Source organism: Berghia stephanieae, chromosome 2, assembly GCF_034508935.2.
Source record: "Berghia stephanieae isolate SIO BIC M18660-M18661 chromosome 2, UCSD_Bste_1.3, whole genome shotgun sequence".
Classification (NCBI taxonomy): Eukaryota; Metazoa; Mollusca; class Gastropoda; order Nudibranchia; family Aeolidiidae; genus Berghia; species Berghia stephanieae.
The window spans coordinates 22,444,333-22,457,959 of NC_088361.1; the positions used below are offsets into that span (position 1 = coordinate 22,444,333).

General features: G+C 37.3%; 1 protein-coding gene across 2 annotated transcripts in view; it reads right to left on the reverse strand.

Annotated features, from left to right (window-relative positions):
- The window catches only part of LOC144964501 (uncharacterized), an 81,331-nt gene that overhangs the window by 60,027 nt on the left and 7,677 nt on the right, over positions 1-13,627 (reverse strand). For both annotated transcript variants that reach the window (XM_078898872.1, XM_078898871.1), the window contains exon 2: positions 7,067-7,576. In XM_078898872.1, coding sequence (XP_078754998.1) covers positions 7,067-7,576 — 510 coding nt within the window. The remainder of the gene's footprint in view (positions 1-7,066; positions 7,577-13,627) is intronic.

Consider the following 13,627-nt stretch of genomic DNA (forward strand, 5'->3'; position numbering starts at 1 on the left):
AAGATGTGGATGTCCCTTTCCTCATTTTGTTCACGCGACAATGAACAGTACGTACATCCAACCAACAAAAAGGAGGAAAGAAAAAACAGGTCCCAGGTTACATTATGAATAATTCACCACAGGTAATTTTCAACATCATTTTAATAAGATACACACAAAATCTCCATGAAAATCCGGTCCTTCCTTCCTTCTTGTGTCAAGACGTAATCGGTATGTACATTGTCACAACCAAAACACAGGTCTTTCGTGCTGCTACCTCCACTACTGAAATTTAAATCAACTCTTAGGGGGTTGTTGACACACATTCACTTCTTGGCCTCTTGTCCCAATGCCTTATATATATATATATATATATATATATATATATATATATATATATATATATATATATATATATATATATATATATATATAATTTTAATATTTACCACAATGTTGAAAATCATTGTGGTAAATATTAAAATAATAATTCGCTCCATTGGTACATGTCGAGGCACTATTCTTACCATATTTGTATCCAACACGATTCAATATATATATATATATATATATATATATATATATATATATATATATATATATATATATATATATATATATATATATATATATATATATATATAACAAGGCATTGGGACTTGACCGATAACTATACAACTACGTACTAGTATTTATTTTACAACCCTGATAACCAAATGCTAATCATGTGCTTAGAAGTTTTCATTGTGTTAAAACGCAGAGTATTATCCAATAGGCGGAGAGTTTTCCCATTACAACGAGACCACAACAATTTAGATGATAAGACTATAAATAGATAAACAAGAGAGTAAATATTGATGCTATGCGTTTAGGTAAAAAGCTCACATCATCCGCCAGCCTGATGAATTGTACCAACACACAAAATTGGGTGTAACTATTAACGTTTATGGTCTAGATAGAATTAAGAGAGAACAAATCATCCAAATGGCTGTCGGAAAAAAAACAAAGAAAGAACTGAGTGACGTCAACTTCGTTCCTTAGATAAATTTCTGAATTCCGCACAACAGAAATGATGTCATATTATAATGTACTATGCATGCAGGGCACAACCAAAAAACTGTACCGCTTGACACTTGATAGAACAAATAACAACGACGAATGCCGGTAGTGGGGGAGTAAATAAATGGTGACAAAAAAAAAAAAATAGATAAAAAAATAGGGTAAATAAATATAAAACACAAATACTCCACTGTACAGTGTGTAAAACAGTCCAAGTACGAAAGCTTAGAACTACATATAGGGAATGGGATTAGCGGAAGAGTAGCGTCCCTTGATTGGACGTCACCCATAGTCTGTGACGTCACCGGCGGAAAAGTTATTAGAGAGAGAACGTCATGTTGGTTGTGCGCGTGCGACTCTCGTCCTCGCGGACCGCGCACAACCAACATGACGTTCTCTCTCTAATAACTTTTCCGCCGGTGACGTCACAGACTATGGGTGACGTCCAATCAAGGGACGCTACTCTTCCACTAAACTCATTCCCTATACATACCATGACACAATCATAATCTTCCACACAGGCCAAGCCATAAACTGCCAATGGGTTCGAAAGCTGTTTCGAGTAGTATGTAGTAGTAGTATGTGGTATGTACTTGTAGACTGGGGTAATAATAAATCTTTAATCCAATCGGTCGGTAACGCAACACGGTGGTGGCCAATTATAAAATAAAATAAAATGCACTAACACATTGGAACAGACTACGGCGACGGTGGACAAATGTTTTCATTGCCGGTATGGTATGGATATCAATGATAATGTCATTAATAATAATATCTAGTACAAAATACATGTCGATGAACGGAACGGAACGGCTGTGCATACGTTTATTTAGTTTTACTGCATAAACTTCCAATAATTTAGTTATTATGCAACCCTCGATATCGACGCATCGACTCGTACTTACACAACATGATACAATTTTAAGACCTTGAAAAAACAAACAAACAAACAAAAATAAACCAACAAACAAACAAAAGGATTTAACATTCAAAATAATCTGTTTGCTTTGCATTACCTCTCCCTATTAACTCTTTAACGTCGAAGTCGACCAAAGTTTTTATTCCTTATCGATGCTATGCGTTTGGGTAAAATATTCACGACATCTGCCAGCTGAATATTATAATACACCAACACACTTAATAAACTATGTGTAACCTCGAACGTTTCTCGAGAGAAATGGCAATGTTGTGAATTTCTTAGTCAAGCGAACAGCATCTATAGATAGAATGCGCTTGGCCAAGGAGTTCACAACATTGCCATCCGGAAGTATAACGGACCAACACACAAACTGTGTGTAACCATGAACTTTTATAGTCTGGTTAATACAGTTTAGTGAGAAGAACTCATAAACGCGGATGGCAAAAACAATAACAAATGCCTGAGTGACGTCATCTGCATACTATCTATACATAGTATGCGCTTGGCTAAGGATCTCACAACATTGCCATCCGGAAGTATACGTTAACAGTCTGGATAATACAGTTAGTGAGAAATACTCATAAACGTGGATGGCAAAAAACAATAACAAGGATCCGAATGACGTCAACTTTATTCTATTTATGCATAGAAAGACGTCGTTACTCAAGTCTTTGTTATTGTTTTGTTGGGTTTTTTATCCATGTGTATGAGTAATTCTCACTCAACTTTATTAACCAGACTATTACTATTATAGATAGTATGCACTTGGCTAAGAAGCTCATAACATTGCCATCCGGAAGTAGAATGGACCAACACACAAAACTGTGTGTATCCATGAATATTTATAGTCGGGTTAATACAGTTCAGTGAGCATTACTCATAAACGCGGATGGCAAAAAACAATAACAAAGACCTGAGTGACGTCATCTTCGAACTATCTATTGTTTAAGGTTACACATAGATTTGTGTGTTGATCCACCGTTATATTTCCGGATGGCAATGATATTCGTGAATTTATTAGCCAATTTGGTGAGAACCCATCACCAACGGCTGTTTAAAAACAACAACAAAGAGATGAGTGATATCAATTTCGTCCCCTCTATCGGCCTCATCGATCTGTTTTTTTATCTGCATATCTAACCGGTCCAACGTGTACTTATTGTCAGGTCCAATTACCCAAATTGCTATAAGCCCTTTGTCGTAATGGACAATACTCGCAAACCGACGCAAATTAATTAAATGTTAAATCAAGCACTTAAATGAGTTCGGGCTATCAGACCTGCAAATGTAGGGACTGAGATTAACGGAAGAGTAGCGTCCCTTGATTGGACGTCGACCATAGTCTGTGACGTCACCGGCGGAAAAGTTATTAGAGAGAGAACGTCATGTTGGTTGTGCGAGGAAGCGAGGACGAGAGACGCATGCACACAACCAACATGACGTTCTCTCTCTCTCTAACTTTTCCGCCGGTGACGTCACAGACTATGGGTGACGTCCAATCAAGGGACGCTACTCTTCCGCTAATCTCATTCCCTATAGGCACGTGGAACCGCTCCAATCAAAGAGAGAAAAAAACAACCCAGCTCCAATGGTGCGACGATTAAAAATAAATTGAAGCTTGAAAGTGCATCGCTGTTATTGGTTTACTCATTGTGAAAACAGCGAGACTGATTTCAGGTTAGAGTTAAATATAATCTCGCCAGTGGAGGGTTAAAGTCAATAGTGTAACACTTACCACTAACCCTACGCACGCATTATGTAAATATGTAAATTTGGATGCTTTGAAACCAAATAAAATAGAAAAAGTAACGTTTGGTTAACACATGTATCAGTTAAAGTGTTGGATGTCATTAAATTCGAGTGAATCTTTCCTTTTCAATGTATTGCTGTTGCTGTTGGTCATGGACCCTTTGTAAAGCGCTTTGAGGATGTTTAGTGGGTAGTGCGCTATATACAAGCTCAAGATTTTTTGGGTTTGTAAGTGGGGGGGGGGGGGGGGGGGTTTACAAGCTTAACTGGTTTCTCTTTTATAAAGACTTTAACCAACAAGAACAAAATCGAGCCACACACACATCAACTTACCATAGTATAAAATGGTTTAAGAGCAGCGCATTAAAATACTACTTAATCCTTGATCGAACAAACGTATAATATAAAATTATGTATACTTTATCACACAGTCAATACAATACGACTATCACTCACTCAAAACTCCCATTCGAAACCGTGAATGCAACGCACCGAAACCATAACTTTGTATGAAAAGACATCCATCAAGACGACGAAAAAAACAATATATAAAATAGTCCTTCAGACCCACCAGGCCCTTATAACCGGAGTTTATCCCGGTTTCTGTAGCGTGAAATAGCAATTGCTAGGACGCAAGTCTATCGCAAAGTACTGTCCGCCAGATCTAATAGAACCAGCTACCGAATCACTGCTAGGTAGACAGGGAGGTCAAAAAAATAAAAAAACCTCGACTGCACATAGGATCGATCTCGGTCCCTTTGCTTGTGAAGCGGGTGCTCTACCAACTGAGCTATCGGTATCCCAACGTCAAAAACAAAGGTGTTCAATTATAATTCCTTTTGAAAATAAAAAAAATAATAATGAAGAATAATGTTCCTTGCACATCTTGTTAAAAAAAATGTTTCCCGAAACCGACAATTAATTTCTCTTTACAAGCAAGCGTCGTCTGGGCAAAACAGAATCAAGACACAATTCCAAGTGAACAAAACACAGACAATAAACCAAACCAAAACAATACAACACAATAGTCACGCCAACATTGAAAACAACAATATTACGTCACAGTGCCTTATCATAGCATGCCATCTCTAGACTGACTGGAACGATTTACTCCGTGAGAGAGAAATTGATTTTGAGACAAGCCGCGAGTGTCAGCGATATCAGCCAGCCCATATTATAATATATATAATATGTAGTATATTATATATATATATATATATATATATATATATATATATATATATATATATATATATTATATATATATAGGCAATGAGCGATGAGGTAACACAGCAGACTATTATCGATATAGTAATAGCCATAATGATGATGATGATGATAATGATGATGATGATGATAATAATTTTGGGGAGAAAAAAAAAACAAACAAAAAACAACGACAATAATAATAATAATAATAATAATAATAATAATAATAATAATAATAATAATAATATGCACAATAACAATAATAATAATAATAATAATAATAATAATAATAATAATAATAATAATAATAATAATAATAATAAATAATAATAATAATAATAACAGTAATAATAGTAATAATAATAATAATAATAATAATAATAATAATAATAAATAATAATAATAATAATAACAATAATAATAATAATAATAAAATAATAATAATAGTAATAATAATAAAAATAAAAATGATGATGATGATGATGACATGTGCGCATAATATTACCATTTTGATTATTATCGTTAGGTTAAACTGAAAAATCTGAAAAGATATAAATCCGTCACTTAATTAAACAAAAAAAAAAAAGATAAATCCCCAATCACGAAATGAGTTAATTAAATCTACACAAGAAAGAAAAACCACCGGACATGAGATGATGATAAATTGAAATATAAATATATAATGTAAAATGTCAAGACACGTCTTATGTTCAAGCCGGAAGGGGGGGGGGGGGGGGAATGACGTGACGGTGCTATCGCAGCAATTACACAAATTCCAGGAAGGCACCCAGCCATAAGGAAATTAAATAGAACTTAATCTTCTCACGAAATTCACGCCCCAATAACCGGGGGACAAAGCTGTTAAAATTACCACGATTAATTTGTGGTAGAGTGGTGAGATGAGAAAAAAAAAATATGGATTAATCATAGGTTGTGACAACCGTGACGTCATAGTAACATACATATTACCACTGCTGAAAATGAAAGTGTTGATGATGATAACGACGACGACGACGACGATGTTGTTTTGGTTTGTTTGTTTTTAGGTGTTTAACGGCGCTTTCGACACTATTTAGGTCATTTAAGCGCCCGTTTCTGTCTTTTATCAATTTTTATCGGCCTTGAGGGGCCATAGCTGCTCAATCGTGTACTGTTGTAATAAAATTTTTATAAAATCATAATAGTTACATATTTCTTATTTAAAAATATTTATTTACAATTTCTGCATGAGTTCACATTCCTGCAGATACGACGACGACGACGATGATGATGATGATGATGATGAAGAAGAATGCGGTGATGGTAGTGATGGTGACATGACGGTGGTGCTAATGTTACATAGGCATACACTCCAATTCGTATAATAATCTGTTCTCCATGAGACCGTGAAAATCGAATCGATTAAAGAATTATAGGGAGGGGTGGGGGGGGGGGGTTGAGGAATAGTTCGTTAAAGACGAAGGTTCGCACAATGTGGGTTGGTTAAATAGAAAACGACTAGGGCAGAGAAGACTTGGGTGTCATAGATTCCTCTCTTCCGGTTCAAAGCTCATTGGAAGTGCGTAAACACCGGAGTACTAACAATGGATCGGTTACATACTGATTCATTTAGATGCGATAACTATTTATTTTAGTATCAGGGTATATGGACAGATTCTAATGAATACTAGACGTTAAAGACCGGGGATGGATGTTCGTTATTGACGACCAGAATTTATTTATGCTAGATAATAATAGATATCATCACTCTGAAACGAGAAACTCGGTTGCACAAGGTATGTATTCATTCCCGCATCCAGGGGATGGTTTTACACTTCCTATGAGATTGGAACCAGTATTTCAACGTCACACTATTGTTCTCTATTATTGGCATGTCAAATTGCAGAACAGTTTACAATGCGCAACGTTTTGCCTCCAGAAGAAGAGACAAAAATGAGATTTACACACGACAGACAGAACACAGCCCCCCCCCCCCCCCCAATCAAATCAAAGAAAGAGATTTACACACGACAGACAGAACACAGCACCCCCCCAACCCCCCCCCCCCCAATCAAATCAAAGAAAGAGATTTACACACGACAGACAGAACACAGCATCCTCACCACACGTAAATTAAATCTAACACAGAACGATTAATTCAACAATACTCACTAAAAGGCATACTGGCAATCTGGCCGTTCGCCGCTGGCGTGGACGTTGCCTGCGGGTGATGGTGGGACCGCCTCATAGTTACATCCTGATTGTCATTGATAACCAAAGGGGTAAGGGGTTCCATTTCGCGAGGTTCCATCCTCACGGGAGACAAGTGACTGGGCAGAATAACTTGCTCCTCGACCACTTCCTCCACCTGGCCTCCTTTCTTCGACGGCGTTGTCAAAGAGACGCCCGAATCTCCTCCCTCTCCTAGGATGTTCTCCTTTCCAGGGGACGCGGACGACGAGGCTGAGGCGGCTCCTTTCTGACCAGACGGGTCTACAGATTTGGTTTTGTGTGGCGAGGATGACGTAGGACCCGCGGCGGGACTGGATGAAGACTGCTGGCGGCTGACTTTAGATTTTTTCCCCGAGGAACTTTTGGGAGATTTTTTGGGCTGTGGAGCATCGTCGCTGCCGTCCCCTTCCTCTGAGGACGGATCTCTGGCGTGTTTCCCTGGTTTCGTTCCTGGAAAAAGAAAAGGTGAAATGAAAATACAAGTTTAGAGATTATAAGAAGGGGCACGAAGAAGAAGAAAAAAAAAAAAAGACAGAAAAAAAAATATATCAAAAAGAAAGGGGGAAATGAAAAAAGAAAAAAAAATGGAAGCAAGAAAAGTTTAAGATCCTGTTTCTTACTGCTTTTGTTGTGCAAAGAGTAATGAATGCTGGTTACCCATTAGTTAAGATGCCAATAATTCACGGGGGAAAAAATGAAAAATTCATCTGCCTTCTCACGGATGCAGCTTAGAGAAAAGTGAGCTCAAGCTTAGAATCTGAAGACTTCAAGTATGAAAGCATTGCAAGCAATGAAATGTTGGTTGGTTCTGTTTAGTGAGGTGGGAGTGTGTACGATAAGTTAAGAAACTCAAAGCAGGAGGGGAGCGAAAAAAAACAAACCAACAAAATAAAACAGGCGGTTCGGAGTTTGAAGAGAGAGAGAGAGAGAGAGAGAGAGAGAGAGAGAGAGAGAGAGAGAGAGAGAGAGAGAGAGAGAGAGTCTGTAGTCCATGTATTGAGATCCCAGATGATGATTCATGATACCATTTGACTAAGTGCCTGGCCGTGTCCAGCGATCAGCAAAGATCGGAGTAACGGCTTTGAGATAGAACGTGTCTTGGGTGGCTGACTCACAAATCCACGTCCACATTCTCTACATTGGATGTTGTTTTTGTGATGTATGAGAAATAAATATTCGGAACAGAGACGCCAACTTTAAATTTGGCTCACAGGAATTTCAGACACCACTCGGAGGAATTTCAATGCCGAAAGAGGACTTTCCTCAACACAAGAAAAGGGAATTGGGAAGGTGTTTGGCAAATAACATCCCAATTCCCTTTTCTTGTGTGCGGATTAGGTTATAGATAGTGTGCGCTTGGCTAAGAAACTCACAACATTGCCGTCCGGAAATACAACGGGCCAACACACAAAACTATGTGTAACCTTGAACGTTTATCGTCTAGTTAATGCAGTTAAGTGTGAATAACGTATAAACACGGATGGCTAAAACAAAAACAATAACAAAGACCTGAGTGACGTGAACGTCGTTCTATCTATAACATATTGATGCTATGCGTTTAGCCAAAAAAATGACTCATAATACCCGCCAGTCGGATAAAAGGGTAGCAACACACAAAACTATATGTAACCCTGAATGTGTTCAGTCTGATTAAGAATTTAGTGAGAATCAACTTCATAAAAATGGCTGGCCAAGAATAATGATGAAGAGGTGAGGAACGTCAACTTTTCTCTGAATATAGATAGAATGAAATTGACGTCACTCAGGTCTTTGTCTTTGTTTTTTTTTTTTTTTTTTTGTTGCTTTTTGCCATCCACGTAAATGAGTATTAACTTCAGGATGGCAATGTTGTGATTTTCTCAGCCAAGCGTACAGTATCTATAGTAACGGTGGGCGATACGATAATAGGATATAACAGCTTTTTAAAAAAAATATCAAAACAACCAAAATAATCAAAATACCAAACACTGGACGTTTCGGGCTCAATACCTTTCTTCAGCTATTAACAAAAACAATAAAAACATTAATACATTACTTCAAACCTTGAGCTTTTATATAGCACAATATCCACTGAACGTGCTCAAAGTGCTTTACAAGGGGTCCCTGACCAAAACAGCAACACGTAACACATAGAACCAGACACGACGCCGGTTAGGCGATAATAATACAATTCTTTTCGTACAGAGACAAGGCTGTTAACGGCCAGGTACTCATTTTACACCTGAGTACGGTGAGAGAATGTGAGTAAATAGCCTTTTCCAAGGACTCAAGAACCGAAAGCGAGTGTCATACCACAAGACTACAAAGCCGCACAAACGGCATTTAAAAAAAAAGCATATGTCACGTGCCATGGCCATCGCAACTTTCAACAACTCCAACAGCTTAGTATCATTTTAATGACGTAACCTGATCCCCCCCCCCCCCCCCCCAATTCGTTAGCCTTAGATGTGAGAGTTCACACAAAATCTTATCAAATTATACATTATTGTGGACGGACGGTTATCACTAAACGGTATAACTTCCGTATGTCTTAAGGTCTAGGACCTGGAGATGTTTATGACCTTACAGGTCAAAATGGTCTCAACTGGAACATTTGATAGAGCAGGACACCGGATATGTGATGAATAAGCTTAGATCACAGAATCAGGTGAGGACAAAATAATTTTTAAAATGATAAAAATCAAATTATTTTCTTTTTAAATCAAAGTTTAAAAATTTAGATTTTCACCGTGGGAGTAGACAGTCAAATCATAAAAATACAAGAAAAGGCAACAAAGGACATTGAAATGGAAATATTTAAAAGTATAAAAACAGTAGCAAATTAAAAGAGCAGGCTTGTCACAGTAGATCATCCACGAATCGTACAGAACAAACCTATTTGTCAAACAGATCTTCCATGGTTTTCAAAAAGCTAAAAATAAACACCAGACCACTTCCAATCAACGACTACGAAGTCGAAACAAGGAGACGACGTCACGTCCACAACGAATCACTGGACACGTAAAACAAACCCGACAACTGTTAACATTTCTTAGGAATACACGGTCATCGGGGATGGTATTATTATTCCGATGTCTAACCCTAATATCTCCCGGTGCCAGATAGAGCATCCCCCAAACCGGGTCGTGATAACACACAATGGCGCAGACATCACCGTTACAGTGTCGTCGGGGGATCGATACCACCACCACCATCACCCAGCAGACGAGACGGGGACGGGCTAGGCGAGCGGCCGTGTAGTGAGGATTGCTGTGTCTGGGTCTGGGTGGGTGTCTGTTGGAAATCGATTGATCGATGCCGAGTTTTTCTTTTTATTATTAGTTGTAGCACCGAGCACATTGTTGGATGATGGGAAGCCCCTTAACCCGAATAAAACTTAAGTGGCATGATCCTTATGGAACTCCATTTTAACGCAAGGCATTCCGCTTGACAAAGATGTCAGCATAAATTCAAATTTGTATTTCATTTTCTAAAATTCTGCCTTAAATAAACAAATTAAAAAACAACAACATAAATGATACAAATTAATAAATATGTAATTATATCGAGGTAATTCATGTCTATAAATAAATCGAGTTTGCCTTCTTGTTCACAACAAACAAAGGAATACGACAGTGCCTATACTTATAACATTATGGCGCCTTAAAATTAGAAGAACAAGAGGGGGGAAATGACTGATGACAAGAACAAAAATGGGAATCACTAGAAGAAAAACAAATCAAATCAAATACCCACTCCATCGATTTATTTCCGAAGGACTATCGTGTTTCAATAGATGTAAACTGCACATGTCTCAAAGATGATACACCACAAACACAAAATGTCACGTGTTTCAATAGATGTAAACTTCACATGTCTCAAAGATGATACACCACAAACACAAAATGTCACGTGTTTCAATAGATGTAAACTTCTAATGTCTCAAAGATGATACACCACAAACACAAAATGTCACGTGTTTCAATAGATGTAAACTTCACATGTCTCAAAGATGATACAACACAAACACAAAATGTCACGTGTTTCAATAGGTGTAAACTGCATTTGTCTCAAAGATGATACACCACAAAAACAAAATGTTACGTAAAACTACAACGTAATTGGTTTGAAATCCATAAAATGGCCTCGGACTTCTTTTCGAAACACCCGTTTTCTAGTTGTCTATACTCACATTGACTAACGTGAAACATACAATATACCAGTAGCATGAACCGGTCTCTGATAAAAGAATACATTTTTCAAACAACAAACTCTACAATAATTGTAAGTTTATTTTCGCACACACAAAAGTGGATATCTTCTTCAGGAACCATCCTATTTACAAAGGTTATACTCACATCTGAGGCACAATCACGACGACACAAAACTTTTTCCCCCTGTCATTTGGTCAAAATAACAAAAAAACGTTTCTATCATACATCTATAGTTAAGGTAAATTCTAACTCGTTCTGCAAAAGTTTCTTGTTGTTATTTTTTAAAAACATTTTTACAAGATATATGAAATAAAAGGTTTCTATGAAAAGGAGTTTAGTTGTCGTTAGGGAGAAATTTATCAGTTGGGTTAATGGGGACGCGGCTTAACGGGATGTTTCTGGTTTATCGGCGGTGTTTCATTTAAGCGACAAGGAGTGACCAAAGTTTGATTCACATCCAGTCGGTTTAGTATTTATAGATTGAAGTCCACGATGCCAAATTAAAGAGTACCCTACCATTCCCCTGCTCGACACCCTCTTTATGACCACACAATAAACCTTAAATTAGAGATAGTGAGAAAAAGAATCCTCTGAGGGGTGTGTTCCGATCTATAAGTACGAGTAACGCTATCCAAATTTACAGACAAACGATAGACGTCTTACTACTACATTCATCGCTCTGCCATCATCTAACCGGATAACTTTGATGAAGTACAAGACTGATTTTGGGTTGTTCTCTACAAATAAGCAAGAGGCAACAAACAGCATCGATGCTTATTTAAACGCTGCTGGGTTGTTGGATATGAAAATCGTATTATTATTATTATTATTATTATTATTATTATTATTATTATTATTATTATTATTATTATTATTATTATTATTATTATAATAATTATATTATAGGTATTTGGCAAATTGGATTTTTGTAACACTAAGGCTCCAAACCAATTTTTACACGGTGTTTACAGTTGACATGAAGACCGGTTGGGTGTGTAATGAGACTGATTAGACATCGTGATGACTTTATCGAAAAACCAAATTTGTTTCGTCAAATCCCATCGAAAATAAACCCCATTATTTTTAGCACATTGATCGTGTGTTCCGGTTAGCGAGTATGACAATGAGGTGGGAGTACTTGTATTGAATCGATGACAGTAAGCGGTTCCATTACTTAGAATACAATCAGTTTCTATAAATCTATATAAACCATTTCGGCTCTTTACATTGAGAAAGAATGTTCCGATAAGAGAGCAAAATATATATGCAGAAAATATCTATCCGTGCCCAAATAAAAAGCTCCGTGGAGTTTTCAAACGAAGTCGACAAATGTGTTGTATATTAAGACAATTTTATTCAACACTTGAATCATAAACGTTGAGTTGATCGACTTATCATCACGTTCATTGAAGACAGCCATGCTGGTGTTATCATAATTGGGGAGGAGGATTGAAGAAACTTGGTTTGACAATCGTATCTAGAATTTCCTTGAATAAAACCATTCATTTTACTTTCCACCCCCGTCCCCATTTCAGTACATTTTATTGTGTCATTTTGTTTCAAAACCAACATTACTATCCTACCTCAATGCACTCGCAATGGCTCTTGTGAGCACCATACATTATTTCGTAACATACCCCCCCCCCCCAACCACACACACACACACACACACACACACACACACACACACAAACCTAGGTTTAAAAATATCAAATGTCATAAATCGCTGCGTGTATTTTGATGATCAGTAATAATGTAAAATAGAGCGGTGGCCTAATTATGGAGAACGAGTCACGCTTGGAATATATCAAAATGAGGAAACTGCATCTCATTGAATACTTTAGGTCAAGCTGAAACCAATAGGACATTATAGGTGTGGCTGGCCTGACACTGGCAACTTAAAAACAATTCGAATTTCAAAGAACAAAAAACAAAAAAACAAAAAACGGTCCTATCAGAGAGAGAGAGAGAGAGAGAGAGAGAGAGAGAGAGAGAGAGAGAGAGAGAGAGAGAGAGAGAGAGAGAGAGAGAACATTTATCAGTCAATAAGCATGACTTCCATTCTGTACGAGAAGTGTCACTTTGACCATATAGCCATCTCTGTATAGAATAACAATCAATACGCTTTATCAAATTCCCTATCAATTCTAGGTTTTAATAATCCGAATTTGGATGGAGGGGGAAAATAACTTAATTAGGCCAAAATTGGCCTTTAAAATATTATGTAGGATGTACCAATTAAATGTGAACAAATACAGGTTTACTGAGGAGGATCGCAAATTGAAGATCGTGCTGAAATGGAAAGAAT